The sequence below is a fragment of the Dermacentor andersoni genome, chromosome 2 (assembly GCF_023375885.2).
Source record: "Dermacentor andersoni chromosome 2, qqDerAnde1_hic_scaffold, whole genome shotgun sequence".
NCBI classification, from domain to species: domain Eukaryota; kingdom Metazoa; phylum Arthropoda; class Arachnida; order Ixodida; family Ixodidae; genus Dermacentor; species Dermacentor andersoni.
Window position 1 is genome coordinate 130258051 of NC_092815.1, and position 20740 is coordinate 130278790.

At 43.5% G+C, this 20740-nt stretch overlaps 1 protein-coding gene across 1 annotated transcript in view; it reads right to left on the reverse strand.

Moving 5' to 3' along the window:
- Nucleotides 1-4321: 4321 nt before the first annotated feature.
- Nucleotides 4322-20740, reverse strand: part of pea (ATP-dependent RNA helicase pea) — a 68444-nt gene continuing 52025 nt past the window's right edge. Inside the window, exons 20-25 of the mRNA XM_050187589.3 lie at nt 19375-19587; nt 13584-13664; nt 13358-13486; nt 8617-8813; nt 8056-8235; nt 4322-6735 (exon numbers count right to left, since the gene is read on the reverse strand). Coding sequence (XP_050043546.2) covers nt 6513-6735; nt 8056-8235; nt 8617-8813; nt 13358-13486; nt 13584-13664; nt 19375-19587 — 1023 coding nt within the window. The 3' untranslated portion in view covers nt 4322-6512. The remainder of the gene's footprint in view (nt 6736-8055; nt 8236-8616; nt 8814-13357; nt 13487-13583; nt 13665-19374; nt 19588-20740) is intronic.

Below are 20740 nucleotides of genomic sequence, written 5' to 3' on the forward strand. Positions count from 1 at the left end.
TACATGTCAGTGCGATGATGAGTAGTAGTCGAAAAAGGAACGTCGCTTTAAGCCATTTCGACAAGAAGACTTGTCTTCATTCCCGTGTCGAAACTTTGGTTTAAAGCAATGCTTCTTGTTGGACTACTCATTTCATGTTTCCATCTTACTTTGAACTTGGTCTCTTTTTGAACGTTTGTGTCCAGAAAGAGACCATTTGCCTCTGGTAATCGTTTCTGAAAGCTACCAGGAAATTCCCAAGTTTTGGGCTGTCAGACAGCAAGAACCCCGATTTCTCCTTCATTTTCACCCGATTACTACCACCAAGTTTTAAAATATAGAAAGCCTGAAAACAAAGAACCCAATAAATGCAGCAGATGCAGAATGCACTCCAAACACAAATATTTGATTTTTGTCAGTAGTCGTGAAGGCTGCGATGGGGAAAATGTTGTGGTGTAGCAGCACACTAGAGCTGAGCAACTCGCAGTACTTTGACCTGATTGCAGGCTTCAAGTTGTTCACCAGAAAGTTACGATCCAACTAGCTGTTGGTTCTGCAGTCTCTTGTCATGTAATGCATGGCTGTTAATCTGTTATCGTGCCAGGAGACCGTGAGCATTAGCTTGTGCTCTGCTGGAACTACCTGGAACATCTTTGGGTTTGCAGGCATGGTGGCCTTGATTCTCTGCTAACCGGCTTGGTTTCTGGTTTGGTGTGGTGGATACAGCATAAAAGGGGTTGCGACACAAATTTTATAGAGTTGGAGAAACTCTTACCACATGTTTTTTCCACGTAAAATGATGACGCACAGCTAGTGCGAAGATTGGGAAACACTTGCAAGATATCTCAATTTGATACTACAATTGGTTGAAATATGTCAGATGTGGCGTCACCAACATTTACGAAGGCTTCATGACACAGAGCAAACCTGTCGGCATCATGCAGCAAGAAGGCTAGGTATTTTCATATTTATTTATTTACAAATACTGCAAGCCCTATTCGGGCCCAAGCAGGAGTGGTTACATCAATGGTAAGGTATGATGACATTGTTCATAAATTGAACAAAACTGTGGTGCACATTACTTCTAGTTGTGTTTGCATGTGCCAGCCACGTAAATGGTAGCAACAGAGTGAGTCACTGTTTCATGTCAATGAAACCGTAGAAACACATCATAATAAATTCTATGGACTACTCTATCGCTTGCAAGTATTTTTTCTAGTGTTTGGAGAGCTTGGACCTTCAACTAACTAGCCAGTTTATGCAGCCCTGTCTAGTTAAGGGCCAAATAATGTATGAAGCACATTCTTTGGCAGGAGTGTGGGTTTTGTTGCAATATTACAGTTACTTTTTCACTGTGCCTCGTATACTTTGATTGTTAGTTATAAAAAACATCTGCCCTCGGTTTGCGCATTCATGAAACAAAGTGTGTGTGTGTATATATATATATATATATATATCCTTGTTATTTCTTAATAACATTGTGAAAATGTGTACCTGCCGCCACCACATGGCAAGAAAGATTCCTCTATTTCAATAATTCAATGTTTATTTTAGTGTTTCTTTAAACTGTGATTCAATGACTCTTGTAGTTCTCTAGAGAGTTGTGGATGATATAAGTTGTGGATGATTAGATTAATATAATGGGCAAGCTTAGAGTCTTATACTGCTGTTGCAGCCTGTTTCATGTGAGTACCACAGGAACTGGGCACAGGATTTGGAACTGTTAACGTTTTTCTCAGATTGGTGGTAAAGATAAGTGGTGACTACACTGACTTGCATGGTTAGTCACAGACATATTTAGCCACCACAGACTCTGCACGTAAAGCTACTAAAAAAATGTATTTACTTTTGTGCATTCCACTTGCTTTGTTTTAGCAGCATTTGCCTGCACCTTTCCACATGCAATGAGAGAAGAAATTTGCCGTCGTTATGTTTCTTAAGCTCATGCATGTGGAAGCACAAACTGAATTGAAGCATTTCAATTGTGCAGTCATTGCCATCATTTCTACAGGAACCCCCTATCAAATATACCACCTTACAGTACATTACCTGCCAGGGCATTTGAGAAACATACTTTCACAGCTAAAACAAGAAACCATAATAGAATAACTTACTGTTGGGCTTGTTAATAACTCATAATGCTAAAACAAATTAGAGTGCAAGAAACACACCCACGTACATGCACACACCAACACCAGCAATCAGTCCAACTGGGGAGTCCTTTTGGAGTGATTGCATGTGGGTGTATGCGGGTGTTTTTTGCAGTCTTATTCGTTTTACCATAAATAAACAACCAATTAAAGTTTTTAATTGGAAGTGTGGCTTTGTTAAAATTAGATTTCACAGTAAAGCTTTTCCTTAGTACTCTTAGTAATCTTAGTACTAAGCCTCTGCGTGACACATCTGCCTTCATTTTACAGCAGTGTAACGACCAATAAAATTGCGTTTTGTGTGTGATTGCACAGTACCAATAATCCTGAACAGTAGATTTCTTGTGCAAACACGAGCGACAATACAAAACTGCTTAATACGATGACTCTATTGTGTCTATGGCTGGAAAAATTATTGTGATAAAATTAAGAGGCAGGAGGACAGCTCTGCTGATTAGAGAGCAGACGGTTGCAGCTGATATAGTTGAGATAAAGGAATGGAGTTGGACAGGCCATGCCAGTAGTCTAACAGAGTACCACAGCAAGTGCCAAAAAAAAAAAAAATTAAGAAGAGCCAATCCGCGATTGCAATCCAAGAATACGTTTAGCATGCTTTGGGACGCAGTTACTTGTGGTACTATATTGCGCTATGTGTTATGGGAGGCACTCCCCTCACCACTGATCTTTACCCGTACGTGGAAGTCGACCATCACTTTGAGTGCCATGTCTTCAAGGACCAGTTCGGAAGCCTGTGCAGCGTTTGCAACCAGATGGGCAGCGTTTCAAATGACAGTGTCTGTGTCTTCAATCAGAGGAGCAGCATGTGAACAACTGCATCTCACAATGGTAGCTGTCACGACGGAAGAACGCAAGAATGCTCCCCTTGCCACCGTGCAGTTTTTACCACTTTGTTAGACTGTACTACCTCTGGGATTGGCCCACGAGAATGGCTAGACATTAAAGATCACAGTTAGTACTCAAAGAAAGCTAAATGCTTTCAAAGGATAAGGTGTGGTGATAAGATTAGGTAATTCGCAAGCATTGAGTTAGTTTCCGCAAGACAGGGGCAGTTGGAGATGGCTAGAAGAGGCCCTTATACTACAGCAGACATAAAATAGGTTGGTGATGGCTTATGGGCAGTAGTAATGCACATATAACACGTCTCTAGCTGCAAGACTATATGAGCGCAGCCTAAAAGCCTTGCCCTTTCTTTGGATGGTTCCAACTATAGCTGAAATTGCCTTCTCACGGTTCAGGACTCCACTGATAGTAAAGAAAAGTCACGCAACTTTACTACACAGAATGACAGTCAGGCTGATGTTTACCCATCACTGCCTCACTGCATAATACGGGTCATGAAGACAACCCCAACTAGAAGGCACGTCCGGCTCCAGAGATGATCTTGCACATCCTGTGCAACTGCCCTGATTATGGCATAAAACATCAGACAGTTAAGGCCAGCTTGAGGCACTTGCATTTCCTCAACTATGTTCAGGAGGTGTGGCACCTTGCTCTTCATTTCACAAGTGCAGCATGGCAGCATCTGCACATCCTCATTCATTTCACTGAGTGCAAGCTTAATGCCAGAGCAAGTTCACAACATTGCCTGAACCTGTGGGAAAGGTAGAGCGGGGGCTCGTGTAGGAGGTGCCGGGACATTTCAGTAAGAGTTCCAAACTGGCACTGAACTACAAGGAACTAGATCACAATGTGCAGGGCGAATCACATGGACCTTTAATATTCTATGGTCAGAAGATTGTAGGGGTGTTAGCCGTTTGAGGGTCAATGACGTAAATATACGGTGCCGCGAACAAGTCCAAAAATGGTCGATGCCGTATATTTACCGCGCCATCTGTACGTTCAAAGAGCGCCAATTTCCTAACTTTTTCTTTTCTGTCATGTGCTGCCACTATGTGGGAATACAGGAAATTTCTTTTGCATGCCTCCTTCTCTCGGTTTTCGTTGCATGGTTTGTTTTAGCGCTAGTTTGCTCCCGCGCGTCCATATACTACCGCTCGCGCATTGGCGTGCAGGCGCGCGAGAGGCGGTTTGGGTTATCTACCGCGGGCGGTTTCGGCTCCTTGTGCTTGCAAAACTGATGGCTATCTCGTTACTAATCGCTCAAAGGGCGACCGCTTGTTTCTCGCTCGTTTAGTGCTCACAGGGGTGCACACAGGAATGATGGCGCCTTCTTTTCTTTTTTTTTGACACTCGCGAAAACTAATTGCCTCTGGTTGGCGATAAGATGAAGATTAGCGGAAGTTTGTCACACGTTTTGCTTTTTTGACGGGCACCCAACCACAGTTTTCTTAAGTGTGCGCACCTACGCAGTTCGATTACGCTATGGATGTACATATTAGATATTAGTGTAAGAGCAGGAACATTTGAATCTTGCGAAATATTCTCATGTGCGCATATTCAAGGCCTTCAACTATGTGTATAAAAATGCATCAAATTTTTAATTCTTATAAGTTTATTTCCTTTTTTATTGTTGTTATTCAAGAATGAAGAGCACATATATACCAACGCAAAATACTTTTTTTTTTTCACTTTACGGTCACCCTAGAAAAATTGCGGTAAATTTTTTTCTAAATAAGTCCCTAAAAAGAATTGAAATCTGCAATAAAAAATATTGACCCTGGGTGGTCGCATATGGCAAAAGAAATCGACCCTCAAAGTGTTAAACAACACTCAAAGTGCATGCGGTGATAGAGCAACCTCGCATCCTGCTCTAACACCACATAGGTAGCAGACACCTGTGCACTGCGACATGCTGTGCGCAAAGCACGTATATACACATCACAAGTGCGCATAGTTCACTGCGCATTATCACTGTCACCTGCACTCTCTCTTTTCTTTTCCTTCCCTTTTTCCCCCTCTCCTATGTAAAGTAGCAGGACAGACCCAAAACTTCTTTAGTTCACCTCTCAAAACGTGTGAAACTCGAGGCAAACAAGTTGCGAGCGATTAGATTAACGTCTGTGATCAACATGTGCGCTGAAAACCATATATAGACGAACCTCGATGTAACGAAGCAAATCTGAATTGATATAATAAAATTGATATAAGCATGTAATGAATATATGCTAACAACGAAATCAGATATAACAAAGGAATTTTCATTTCAAAGCTCTTTGGCTCTTTGCCAGGCTCCATTCAAAAGTTTGGTCATGCACTGGAAGATGTAAAGCATCAGTACTATCCAGGGAGCATTGCACTGGAAGGCTTATTAAAAATGGCTCTGTAATAACGGAGAGAAAAGATAGTAGTTAAATTGATTACAGTTGTACACACAGCTAAAAGAAATGATGCTCAAGAATGTCAGCCTGGAAATGTGCTGTGGTTGCAAATGGTGTGGAACGCAGTGTAGTCACGAACAATAGCCTCTATAAGCTAAAAAATCATTCAAGAGCTAATACAACTACACCTACCAAAGCTTAGCTCGCTCAGGCATGCAACGGCGAGCAAATCCTGATCAAAACTTTGCTTTGTGTTTGAAAGGCAGCTTTGATGCCATGTCTATATGTCTATTTGAACAGAATATTATACCTTTTGCACTGGTAAGTGAGATAAGGGCCTTTGCTTAAACAGATAGAAATCTGGAAAAAAAGAAACAGCTTGTGGTAGTATATTGCACCTTGCTGCTGCTTATGCAAAAAAAGGGGGAAAAACATTTCAGCAATTTGTTTATTTGAACCTTCATGTTTATTTCAGTATGCTTAATACTAGGACATGAGTGAATGTCACCAGTACCAAAAAAGGGGTCAGGTTTTCACCTTTCAAGTCATATTTACACATTTTTACATTATGCAACATAAAGACAACACTTATGACACAGACTAATATATACATTGTTTTTTACAGGGTGAACAAACTTTTGGGAAGAATTAGTGCGATGTGTTGTACTCGTCCTGCATTTCTATCAGCATTGCAAAATGCAACCCCTGCATGTTCAGGCAGCATTTGTATTGATCAGTCTGTTAGGTGTAAGAACTTGGGAAAATAAAAATTTGGAATATTGTTTCGTGTGTGTGTTCTATTCTTGAGGGCATTTTCTCTGGAAAGCTCTTGGGAGTCAAACGGGTCAAGCTACATAAAGAACACGTGCAACCATAGTGAAAAACAGTCACTCCCAAAAGAGAATGGACAAAGTGTTACAAATACAACTACTTATAACACATCCCAGCGAACATGATTATAAACTGCAGAGTTCCTTCTTCCCAACAAAAAGCATGACACAACAAAGACCGCACCATATTTACACGACACATGGTCTGTGGTTTCAGTACACAACACAAATGAGAACGGCACTATAGTACTGGTCACGAAGCCAAAGATGTTCTTCACGCAGACGTGCAAAGTCTGCTGACGAGTGATGAATGTTCAGTTGCGTCTTCGGCGTACACGGGATATTCTCCATGCGTTCGGCTCCTCGTACTTGTTGTAGAGAGGCTCAAGGCGCAACTGCTTCTTGTGTTTGCTCAGCTTGGTTGGGTCGGCAAACTTGAAAAAGGAAGACGCAAACTCGACTAGCCACTTGGGATCAATGGTGGTCACTTCTCGCATGTACTCCTTGGTTGTCAGCACCAGCTCGTAGTACACCACCCTGGCAAGCAGAAACAAAAAACAGATGCCCGAGTCAGTTTTGTCAAGAGGAAAAATAACATTTGTGGGCACATTCAAGGAACACTAGGTTGATGTAAATATCACAGATCAACTTTTCTTTAAAACAATAATTCGGTCACTTTTACAAAATACAGAGCTCCAATAAGTTAGACAATGATGCAAGAGTGAATGAAACTTTCCTTCTGAAAACATGCTCCCTATGGACTATAATGACATACAATATTAGAGGGAACACTCAAATTATATTTGAAAGATCACAGTGACTCCACTTCCTATATGTTAAACATAAAGGTTTTCTATGAGGCTGTTTAACAGTGAAATCTGATTGACAGACATGTTTGCATTTCAGGTTCAAACTCACAAATTAGGAGTGATCAGTGCTTGAAAAGTAATCCAGTGTTCCCTTTAATGATGCTTATTGGCAAGCGCTATATTGCTCAAATGACAGTTGAACCTCAACATAATGAATTATCAGGTATAACGAAGTAAATACAAAGTTTGTTTCGCCGTGCTTTATTTCAATGGAGCGCTCTACCCCAACAACAAAATAAAAAATGTGATATCCAACTCGCCGTTGGTTATATCACAGCAAATTTTTCTTTGCAGGTGCCTCAAATATATATTCTGGTAAGAAAAATGCAAAATGCAGACGGTGACCGAATTCTTAAATGCAAAATTTTTCTAACTCGTGTGATTATTCAGACTTCACCGTGGCACTGCCACCTACTCCAACACTAGAATAATATAATTGTCAAACCTCATACTAACGATACATGATATAACAAAATAATGGATATACTAACGAAGTAAGTGAAATTCCCCTTGTTATCCCCCTTGGAGTTCAATGTATTTAAATCCTCACTTTCAAGAAGCAAAGTTGTTGTGCCAATGGATATAATGAACTAGATTTATCTACGAAACCAAAAAATACCAGGTCCTTAATGCAAAGAAGGGGCAAGGTGTGCAGACACGGACGCAAAAGAGAAGTGGGCAACACGAACGGCGACTATCAACTGAAGGAAGCACCGAGGCGAAAAAAGAAAGAAGACATAAAACTCATCTGCGCACGCTCTGGAGCATATATGTGAAGCATAAAAGTGTTCTAAGAGGCCAACTGCCGTTGGCCTGACAACAACATAACAACAACGACGGTGTAAGATGGATGGATCAATGGATACAGCAAATTCGGTTTCAAGCTTTTAATTGCTGTTTCAGTAAAAACCCTCAAACATTGAAGAGAAAAGAATTTATCAACCAGCTCCACTCTGATCAAAGGTAGACAAAAAATGACGCATCTCACCACTCCGGCTGGCGGTTGAAGAGAGCGCTGGACGGATGGATGTAGACAACTTGGCCGTCCACAAGTGTCCGGTATCCCTCCTGGGGATCTTTCTTGGCTGCATTCCGGAAGAAGCCACTGCACACGGCCTTTTGCACGCGTGCTGTGTTCTTGCCACAGGAAACTACGTCTAGCTTGTGCCTGAAGTGCAAAGAAAGGCAGTGATGTGAATAGTAGTTCATACCTTCTCATTGCTTGAAGCTGAGACGTTTAGCATGATGCAACAGTACAACCTAGAAAAGTACAGCATTAATGCCAAAGTTTGATGCCACGCAGAAGCACCAATAAGAGCGAAAACGATTAACAACTGCTCCGCCCTAACCCAATCACGTAATGGAACACAGATTCTGTATGACATTTAGAACCACCAGAATATGCATAGTCAATCAATTAAATATGAATGTGTGGTTAGAAAAGTGGTGACCGTAATCAAACAGTCAAATTAAACATTAAAATAGCACAATAGCAAAGTTATAAACAAAGGTAGCAAGACAAGGAGGTGCACAAAAGGGCGACACCTACCTGTCCATGATTCCAAGCAGCTGTTTACGCACGTCCTGTGCCCGCTTGAGTGTCCGAATTTGGACAAAGTTTTCGTAGCACCACGCGTTGGAGAACTTGTTGTTCTTCCAAGAGTTGTAAACAGCTAGCAGTGTCAGGTGGTCACCCTCTGCTTGGTTGAACTTTGCCTTCTTCTGGTCAGCCAGTGCTTGCTTGTCCTGCACATAAACAGTGTTGTGTCATTATATCTTAGTCATTTATTAAATGTGGTACGCTACGACGTAACTGACAGTTTTTCCCTTTAATCCATCCACTAGCTATATCAAGCTACATCAAAGCTTTCTAGTTGGAGCATGACATGAATATCAGTTAAAGAGTGTGAGAATGTAGGAGGAGGAATGAGAAGGCACCAGTATGGTCCAACTATGCAGGAAAATTTGTAATGTCCATACTTCAAAAGTTTTTCAGAAAATTTTAGAATGTACCCCTCTGAAGTTTACCCAAATATATTTAATAGAAGATGCATTAGCTGCTGCAACATTTTTGAAACCTTACTTTCAAAGCCAGAGTGCTGGCTTGTGCTCTGGCTTTGAAAGTTGGCTTTAAAAAATTCGTCAGCATAATACCATATTTTGGCACATATAACCTACACCAAAAACATTAAAAAACGTAACAGTAAAGTTGGGGTACAGGTTATATGCGAATTTCAGCTTCAGACGTGGCTTTGTAGCAGCATGGGATGTGCTGCCGTGAAGCCACACCTTAAGCCAAAGTTCTCTGCCATTTAAAATTTCATTATATCCTAAGGAATCCTATCCTCACTCCACCCCTGCATGTTGAAGCTCCCTTCTACCGTCCTTCATGGTCATCCATTCACCTCCTCTTTACGGGCCATCATTTTGCAGGTAGTAGTTAGCAAATAGTGCACGTGGCGTCGGCAAACTAGAACTCTGATTACGACAAGCTGCGCTCAACGGCTGCCTGAAGCAGCAGAAGCTGATGATAACGCCATATTCATATGGCAAAGCAAATCGTAATTTGAGCTTGCAGATTGCGTATCAAGTGATCATATGTTGCCCATTCCTGCAGCGTTCCCTTGGTCCGCACGAAGCATTTTGCGATATGGTGATCAGCCAAATCACCGTTGGGATTTCCAGCTTGGTTGCCTTTGCTCCATCACCATTACTCATGTGAGGGCTGCTCTGTCCACGCTGTCATACACTGTCATGTGAATGCTAGCTACGAACTGGTTTGATTCCCATCATATGAAACATGACTGATTCATCTGCGATCACATCTGTTGCATGAATACAGCAATCGGCAACGCCACAGAGGAGAGGAACAGAGCTGCTGCCCGAAGATGGACAAGTCAAACATTTACAAATAGAGCCTGTTTTACAAAGGCTTGAGCAGTTGTATGCAGCTGTTTCAGCAGGCTATATGCAGAGATATTTTTTTTCTTCCCGGAATTTTGTAATTGGGGGTGCACGTTATAAGCGATGGCAGCTTATACACGGAAAAATATGGTACTACACCCCCTACATTCGATGGGCCGTGCCATACACCTCATTGCCTGTTTCTTCATTATAAGCTGTTACTGCATAAAGAACAGTGATGCAGTCAAAGCATTAGAACAAATGTTATCTTCTTCCCTTTATAACAGCTACATCACTGCAGCAATACATTTTAAACATTGATTTTGCCCATTTACAAAAACAAACTCTAATCACCTTTTCTGCTAGTTCTTCAGTGACTGTTTCTCCATGAAAAAAAGGAGTGAGCTATGCTATTTGAATTTCCAAAGACAATTCGTTTCACAGGCAAACATGACATTTTGGTAATGCTTAACTAAGGTCAAAAAACGAATGTCGGCATAGCCATTTCAACAAGAGAACTTGTCTACATCAGGACTAGGACAAAATTGAAACGTTGGCTCCAGATACATTTTCTGTTCGACCAAAGTTAATCACTTCAAGCCTCCATTTTCCTGTGGGCTTCCCTCTTTGGATTTTGGTAATTCTGGATTTACGACCGTTCTCTAGGAACATGTGACTCTTCACTTGAAAGTAATTTGCAAGTAATTAGTTACTTTATGCAGCAATTAGTACACTGCTCAAGTACTTTTCAAAATGGAATTTTGGATTTACGACCATTCTCTAGGAATATGTAACCCTTCCCTTGAAAGTAATTTGCAAGTAATTAGTTACTTTATGCAGCAATTAGTATACTGCTCAAGTACTTTTCAAAATGGGATAAATACTAATCTACTTAGTTTTTTAGCCTGGCACTCGGTAAAGTGGTGGAATAGCCATTTGATCTTTTGGTCCAGATCATGGCGCAGGCAGAAAGCTGATACAGTGCAGCGACAAACACTTCTGATTGAGTATTAAAAGTACATCCATACGCCATATGGCCTCAATATTAACTAGAATAGTCAACAAATATATCAGTGCCACATTTAAATGTACCTATGTGGCACTTGACATAATGCAGGTGAGCATGCAGTAATATGATCAAGCACACGCTAGAGGGAAGGAGGCCAGGTGAACGTAGGTGTTAATCTGGCCAAGCATGCACTACGAGGGGGGGCATAGGTGAGCATGGTAACGTGATGAAGTGGGCACTGGGGGCTCCTTCCTGCTCCTTTTTAAGCCGGACAGGATAAGAGCGCACATGCTGCTCTGCTTGCTCCAGTTTGGTCTCAGCACAGCGGCAGAACATTGGAACCTCCACCAGATAAAAATGCAACAAAAGAATGAAAACAACAAACAGAAGGCCAATGGCATCAGCTATATCCGTGGCTATGGCTGCTCGGTTCACACCTACATGATGATGACAGTGCACTTTAGGTTTTGAAGTTTTACTGTCAAAGCAGCTCCGGTGCTTTTTTGATGCAGGCTTGGCGCGATTTTCCACTAAAATGCCCTTTTGGAGCAGGATGACACAAAGGATAGTGCTTGATACAATTTGGTGCACTTGTCGCAGCTGTTCCACCCTTGTCAATAACATCACTTCACAACATTTTTCGAGCAACTTATATGTGTCTGCACTTAATTCACTCACTGAATCCATGGAGGCAAAATAGCGATTAATGATGTTCGTGAAGATGTTCTACAAACTAGGTTTCTACAATGTTGTGAAAAAAAAATATTGATGACTGTCTACATTGATGGGTTTTTGTTAAGACATTGCAACTGGTCTCTAGGTACCTAATATCCAAATGCTGCTATGTTTATAACTTTTGTGGAATAGGATATTGATTTAGGCCAGTTGGTCCATTACAGCAAAAATAAATTATGTGTAGTGGGTAACATGCATGTGGCGCTGTGCGGACTGCCACCGCTGCGGCGCGAGACCCGAGCCCGGGCTGCTGATGCGAACGGCTAGGACTCGCGATCAAGAGCTACTTGCGATCCCTCGTACGAGCTGCAATAAACCCCCTTTCATTTGCAAGAACTCCACTGGAGCTGTCAAAGTATGAGTAAGCATACCCCGAAATTTAACTTGCCCACCCTCAAACTTTAAGTTGGCCCACCTCCATATTTCAAGTTGGCTCAACCCCAAATGTAAGCTGGCCGACCCCCTAATTACAAGTTGGCCCATCCCCAAATTTCATGTTGGCCCACACCCAAATTTCAAGTTAGCCCATTCCCAAATTTCATGTTGGCCCAGCCCCAAATTTCAAGTTAAAGTTATGGGGTTTTACGGGTCAAAACTATGATTTGATTATGAGGTACACCGTAGTGGGAGGCTCCGAAATAATTTGGACCACCTGAGGTTCTTTAATGTGCACCTAAATCTAACTACATGGGTGTACGCCTGTGTGTGTCTGTTTTCTCTTCTGTGTCCTTGTGCTATCTGCACTACAGTAAAAAACGGGTGTTTCTGCATTTAGCCCTCATCGAAATGCGGCCACCGTGGCCGGGATTCAATCCTGCAACCTCATGCTTAGCACACAACACCACAGCCACTAAGCAACCATGGCAGGTCAAATTTCAAGTTGGCCCACCCAAAATCATTCAGTCCACCCTCATATTTCAAATTGGCCCATGGCCGAATTTCAAGTTGGCCCACCCCCAAATTTAAGTCAGCCCACCTAGAATTTTAAGTTGGCCCACCCAAATTTCATTTGGCTCACCCCTAAATTTTAGTTGGCCCACCACTACTAGTCTTCTCTGTGCATTTTCTATGGAGCCCTATGTATCCCTATGGCTATGCATAAATCTGATCATATTGGTATTCTTTCTGATCAATTTCTTTTGTTTCAATTGTTCCTTATCACTTATAAGCTACCAATCATCTAAATTTACCCTATTATAATGATTAAACATTTTAACTTCACAATTTACGCATTTCTGTACAGATACAAGGCATCACATTTCTCGCGTGACGGACAGACTTTGCTTGGGTACTCGCCAAAGAATGCTTACACATTAATATGTAAACCGTGTAAAGTGAACAAGGGCACATAAGCAAGCAACATAAATCAGGAGGACTGGTGCAAACTTCCAACTTTCAGCTTAGCACCTTCCAAGATGGATAACTTTGAACTTGACTGCAGCTCTTGACTCTCCTGCAGTGTCACTGCATAAATGTGCAAGCCATCTCCAACAATAATCCCTTCTTGCCTACCGTACAGTTAAAAAAAAAATTATATATAAACTGCACAGTGATACAGCAGAGCAGTCAAAGCTATTTTACAACAAAAGCCAACAATGTAATGCATGTAACAAACATGGCAGAAGTTCAATCGCTCGCATACCTTCGGCCTGTAGAACACATTTTGCACTGAAAGCATGGAGACCACTGTGAGGATCTCCTCACTGCAGCCCAGGTGAACAGACATGATCAACATCTTGGCCAAGTTGGGACTCAAGGGGAATTCAGCCATCTAGGTAAACAGAAATTACACAGGGAGATTAGGGGACAAGATGCCCACATCACTAAATTGTTGAAAAGACACAGAATCTAAGTACAGTACTGCATACCCTTCGCCCCAGACGTGTGAGGAGTCCCTCGTTGTCCAATGCACTGAGGGAATGCAGCTGCTCCAACGCCATGATGAGAGTCTAGAAAAAGCGAACATGGAAAGATGTAACCATTGTATGTATACCATTAAATAAAGAAACAGCAGGTTTCTTGAATTGGTTGAACAGAATACACAAGCATAAAATGGAAACCTGTGCAAAAAAACACACATCAATATTTATTGTCTTGGCCCGTGTAGCATCTACAATCATACCACAATATGCAGTTTAGGTTGTTCAGCAGTTTGTATTGAATTATATTCACTGATAGAATTTTTGGGCCCTAAAGACACACGAAAAGTCTTTTTAAAAAATGAAGCAGCGTCTCTGCACTTTACTCTGCTAAAAGCTGAAAAACTCATTGACACAATTGTTCATGTGGTGAACTCCAAATGTGAACTTTAATGGTTTTTATGCTCTTTTTGGAGCAACTGTGCTCTAATGATGGAGTGACGGTGCCAGTTGCATGTTCCAATGACACACTGAAAGCAGATTTCTAGCAATGAGCAGATTTTATGGCAATGCCTCGTATGTTATTCCTAGTTCCTGCTTCTTGCGCTTTGTCAGTGGTCTCAGAGTGACAGGCCACAGCAATATCAACGGGATCAGCCGGTCATGAACAGTGGACAATAAGAGTGGCACAGAATCGAGCAGAAGGCATCGCTACGAAACTGCGGCCTGCATCTCAATCATTGTCATGCTGTTGCTACAGATAGACGAAAGTGCAGCCAAAGCATTCACCGAATCTTTATCGGTGCCTACTAGATTGACTAGGCTTCGTTCCGTACAGTTTCAAGGAGGCATTGGCAGCATGGCCGATGACCATTCTGGCGATGTATCAAAACAAAAATATTGCTATTTTTGCAAGACTCGGTGGTCATGGTCATGTAGTCAAAGTCCAAATTATTGCAAAGCATGCTGTAAGGTATCCGAAATTCTGGCCGATCTTATACATTAAGTCTATAGGGCTAGTGGCAGTGCTGCGGCGATGTTCAAATAATCAAGCACGTCCAAATTATCAGTGTCACCATCTGTGGGGATCGAGGTGCCTTCTCGCGCCTCCTCCCCCAGCTCGTGCGTTGTGCTTAGCTCAGTCTCCGGGAACTGCCACTGTAATGGCAACATGGTGCACATGGCTAGCGCGCTGGAGTGAATTTCCCGCACAATCCGTGCTCCTCTCTCCCGGGGTCGAATCGCCACGCAAGCATCACTGACATGCGCCCTGATTGGCCTCTTGAGTGGCGGCCTCCGGGCACCCTCTCCACCCGAGCTCTCTTCCTCTGAGCACTTTATTGCTGCAGCAGATGCTCAAAGGCCCGCAAGGAGTTGGTTATATGGGACCTTTGGTCCCATGACACCTCGTTCTCGTGCTTGGTGGACCACTTCCTGGTTAGCCCTAGTGAAGTGCCGTGACTGTCGCACTGCGCTTGGGTGAATAAACCCGCGTTTGTTGGTGATCTGACTCTGGAGCCTTCTCTGCGCCATGTCGGAGAGTCGGCAAACCCTGCTGTAGCGCCTTCGTGCGTCACGGAGCGGAGGAGTGTCGTGCCCTTTCCTGACTTTCACTCGTAAGGTGAGCCTCGTGAAAACTCATCTCTACAAGTGAAACTTTGATATAACGAAGTTGTACTTGCAGAGGAAAAGTTTGTTAAATCGCAGATTTCATTAACTCAAGGTTGTAAGTTTTTGCGGTAAAAATAATTTCACAAATTACTAGAACATTCCTGATGGATAATATCTTGTCAGTAAGCACTTATCAACAAATCGCAAGGTCGGGCTATAATAGCATGATTATGAGTACCAGTGCGTGGTGCAGATTGTGCCGAGAGCAATGCATCGGTGTGGCTCACGCCGTCCGCGATTTTCGTGTGTGGTGTCACGTGGCGCCACATATGTTGGATGCCATGGCTGACTGTGCTTAGTGCCTGCAGCCATCACCAGATGGCGGCAACAAATTGAAAACAGATACGGATATTTGTCCTGAGAAAAAAAGAGGTTGCAGTTTCGCCAGAGATGATGCACTGATGATGATCGCAAGGAGACAACTACATGAAGTAAGGTTCGTAGTTTTATCAGTGTCACACCGTGCTCAGGCAAACTTAAACAGATCTCACTCATTGACCATGAACACTCACTGTCACAATGTGAGCGAACGCTTCGCACCGTGTCTCGGAAACTTGAGATTACGCGATCAACCGATACTAGAAGCGCAGGAACACAATGTGCATTGAGGCACCAACCACCTTGGCTCAGCCTTTGCACATCGCAGGTCTGTGCATGGCTCAAGTATGGACACCCATGTGCAGGCACGGCAAGGGTAGGGGATGAAATGCATGTGCTAGGGGGAGAGGGCAAACAGGCACGAGCCTCCTGCCCCGTCCTCACCCCTCCCCACTGGTCTAGCACGTGCTTGATAAATAAGCTTTGCCTTGACTGACATCTTTAGTTTTTCACGGGATTTACCAGTCATAAAGACTCCAAAAGGTTTGAAACGGTCGAAAATATTGTTAAATTGAAACAGTGTCATGAAATTACTTTAAATCCCGAAAAAACAAAGATAAACATGGTTTTCAATGGAACTAACATCTGACTAAAATCGGGAGATGGAAATAGTTTGTCATATTGTCAATTTCGTTAACATCGAGGTTCGTTATATCAAGGTTTGACTAAATTGGTTTGTGACTGCACCCAGGAAAACATAGGAATGAGGAACATATCAGCAGAGTTCTACTAAGCATGTGACAGTGCTATGACAAGGTCCGAACACAGTGCAATCCACTTATAACGATATCACATATAACAATATATCGGTTATAACGACGGGTCGACATGAGAGTGTCATTTTATGCATTAGGTCTATGGGGAAAAAAACCATTTATAACGATAGGTTATTCACTTCATATCGGATATAACGATCAAAATTTTGCCGTCCGGATGGCTTTTTCCGTGCAAAATAATCGTAACATTTGCGTTGCTTAGTTCCCTGAAACGAACAATGTCGAGACAAGGCGATGTTTACCTCCGTAAGTTCGTATCTGCCGCCATTAGCACGCTGCGTGTCTCTAACGTTACTAGGCGCGTCCCGCCCCGCCTGCGCACCGGAGAGTACCTGAGTAGGCGCAGCGCGCCACAAGATGGCGCTAGCTGCTTCATGCGCGTCGGCCACAGTCGCTCCGAAAGAGAGAGAGAGAGAGAAAAAAAAGCGACAAGCAAAGCGGCGCGGTGGAGCCTGTCCTGCACTCAGTCTCCCTCTCTCTCGCGATAGCAGGCTGACGCCACCGAAGCAGCGTGCAACCAACGGTACAACCCAGTTCGTAGATGGCGCCGAAAAAGCGCAAAGCTGTGTCGCTTGACACGAAGATGGATATTTTGCAGGACTCTCGACGCGGCTTCAAGGTGAGCGCCCTCATGAAGAAGTATGAGCTCGCCCAGTCGACGATATCAACCATCTTGAAAAACCGGGAGCACCGCGATGGTGAATGCAGGAGCTATCAGCGGCCATGCCGATCAGCGGAAAAGGGTTAGAGACCTTTGGACGCCGATGTTGAAGAGGCGCTTCACCAGTGGTTCATCACAACCCGCGCGCATAATATGCCTATTAGTGGGCCAATATTTGTCACCAAAGCGAAAAACTTCGCTTTTCTTCTGGGACGGCCAAATTTTGAGCCTGGGGGAGGCTGGATTCAGCGCTTTAAAGAATGGCACGGAATCATTTACAAAAACGTGGTAGGGGAAGCGCCGTCTTTGGACACAGAGGCAAAGCAGCAATGGCCACAGACAAAGCTGCGCGGCATGCTGGAGCGCTATGCCGAGAAGGACATATATAATTGCGATGAAACTGCTCTGTTTTTTCAAATGTTGCCGTCGAAGACTCGCGCTCTTAAAGGAGATCGATGCCCCGGCGGGAAGCACTCGAAACTTAGGGTGACCGTGTTGCTGTGCGTTAGCATGGACGGGAGCCATCGTCTCAAGCCTTTCATGATCGAGCGATCAAAGAAGCCAACGTGCTTTAAGAATCAGCACATCCCGGTCCGCTATCGCAGCAATAAGAAGGCATGGATGACCCGCGACCTGTTTGAGAAATGGCTGCTCGAGTTCGACAGTATAATTGAAGGCCAAGGAAGAAAAGTAGTTTTGCTACTTGACAACTGTAGCACACACAGAGTTAACCCAAAGCTAACATCTGTCAAATTGATGTTTCTGCCTCCGAATACTACGGCAGGCATGCAGCCGTTGGACGCCGGCGTGATTGCCAACTTTAAAGTCCTGCATCGGTGGCGCATGCTGGAGTGGCTAATTTTAGCCATTGACCGCGCAGCTCCTGGCACGTCGGGTCATGCAGACGGGCCCCCTGACCTGAAGATCAGTCTTTTGAAAGCCGCGCTTCGTTTATGGTGCATGGTATGAAGCAAAGCAGTCAACCATATACAACTGCTTCAAAAAGGCGGGCTTTGTGTGTCAAGACGAACTTCCCCAACCCACTGAGACCAACACGGTGGAAGCCGCTGACATAACCGAGCTCTGGGAGCTTGTTCCTACTGGTGACACAGGTGGTGCGTCGATGGAGGAGTTTTTGACTGCAGACAGTGCTGCCTCGTTCTGCGATGAGGTCACCGACGAGGCGATCGCCGAAGATGTGCTGTCTCGACAGACGGCAAAGTTGTGCGACGGTGGCGACGGCAGCAGCGACGTGACAACGAGATTGACAGTGGCTCCTTGACCACGACCACGATGTCCACGCAAAGTGCACTGTCATCGATCGACTCCTTAATTGATTTTATGCATGCTAAAGGATTGCCGCCAGTGTTCGTGCAGCAGCTGGAATCCATGCACACTGCAGTTGTGAAGCTGAAGCTGCCGCAAAAGCAAGTGCAGATTTCGGACTATTTCGGCGCGCCTAACCCTTGACACGGTCATGGGCACTAGAAATAAAGTTTGTTTTTCACGGCCTACTTCTTACATCTATTCTTTAGAGCAAGTAGCGAATTCGAGTTCGGAGCTGCAAAGGTATGTTCCGAATTTTTTTTTTTATAATTGCAGTCTAGATATAGCGATCATCGGTTATAACGATCATATCTTTCGTCTTTCTCAATATCGTTATAAGTGGACTGCACTGTAATTAACCGTTCCAGAAACCTTACATACTGAAAAACTAGTTTCATAGTTATTACAGCTAAACCTCATAATAAAGTCACATCCTACATTAAAATACCTTTGTTATAAACAATATTCCTTATAAGCATATATTTGTTACACGTTGATATCGGCAAGAAATATTTTAGATTTATTTTGCTATACGATCAAGGTTCGACTGTACACGAAACTGTTGCAGAGCAGCTTTAAAGACACTGTGCCAAAGTAAGTCAGCCATACAGTGTACACAAGGACACAAGTTACAGCAATCATGACCACTAAACGCCATGATGCCCTACAGGTGACCGCCAGCATAAGACCCTTTCTAAGAGTGGTGGTGGCCTGTGTCATCATCTGTGGTTTGTGTTGAGCTGAGTGGAAAAATTGCAAGTAGAGAGGCGAGGTAGATAGGACAGATGCTCAAAGCGCCAGTCCTTTTTGCTGTGTCTCTCCCCTTGTGCAATTATTCCGCTCAGCACAACATTCAAAATGTGTTACCAGCTAGCCGAACAGTCGACTTTGCTATGCTACGTGTCCTTGCCACATTGGGATTATGGAAAGGGCCCCTCAACACTTTTGTTTGCTTATAAGCAGCAGCCTAGCCAAAGTGCAGGCCTACCTCAGTGGGAGGAGCGTCCATGAAGTCAAACGAGAGGAGATCATTGATGCCCATAGCCTTTAGCTGGAGCACAGTGGAGGCCAGGTTTGTTCGCTGTATCTCTGGCACGGGTGTCGTTAGCATCTCGTCTCGGTAGGCTCGCTCTGTGTACAGACGGTACGTCTTGCCTGGCCCTGTGCGGCCAGCCCGACCAGCCCGCTGCTTGGCCTGGGCCTGTGGGGCATCGACAGAAAGAGAATGCATTGACAGAAAAAGGATGAAACAACAATTTTAGTCATATGGGCACTTAAAGCAGTTGGCTGAAAACATTCAAACATGTGTCTGGTTCTTAATTATTGTGAAAAGAATGATAATTGTGGCAATCTAGTTGCCTCAATTAGGCATGAATAATTAAGCAGTCCCAAAAATAGTAAATGGGGAGCTTGAAGTTTTATACCCATACTGGCACACTATTGCTGGGTTAACACAGGAACAGACAGTAGCTAGAAAACTGATAGCCATCCCCGCCTTGTTTCATGTAGGTGCAAGATGGCTGCGGCTATGAAGCAATGGCCAGATTGATTCTTTGGCTCCATCAGAAAGCATGGAGCTAATGTAATTTCAAAGTAAATGAGTGTGATCAATTGGCTTAACCCTCCTCTGGTCATCTCTGTATACAGTCCATGCACGGTACAATGGATCCATATACAACATAGTTTTGTATAAAACAGACTATTCATCTTACTTAATGTCTGCCTATATTATCAATACAACCAATTCCACTTTTAATGAATCCGGCTACAACAGACAAATGTTTGCATAAATTTTCCCTAATGGTGTAAATACATTGTATTTTGCTGCCATGATGTGTGCATGTTGCAGTGCACTGCACGCAACTATTTCCGGCCGCTTGTGGAACTTACGAAAATGCACCTTTTCTTAAGACATGAATACACTAGCAGCAAGCTTCGCACAACAACGGCGTGCTGTGCAACGCCCTACTGGTGGAGAGTTTTCGTGTCAACCACACAAGTGGACCACTGTTGTCAGCACTGTTGGGCATGGACACATGCCGAGGGTGCCGAGAGGCCTAACAGCTTCGAAGCAAGGCTGTAGCATACCGTGCTAAAAAAAAAGAAAGAAAAAGAAATAGACAAAGTTATTGTTTCGAGAACACTTTGTTTCTGATTACCTCATTTTGCACAAAAAAGACATGCTGCTATTTGCAGCTTCCAGATGGTGAGGCGTATGATGCGGTTGAGCCGTCTCGGCATGCTTTGTAGCTAAGGTCAGATGAGGACACTAAGTTGAAATTGCCTCACAGCACGGCTCTTGTTTATGCTACAGATTTGACAGTGGTCGTCGCATGTTGCGAAAAATAAAATTA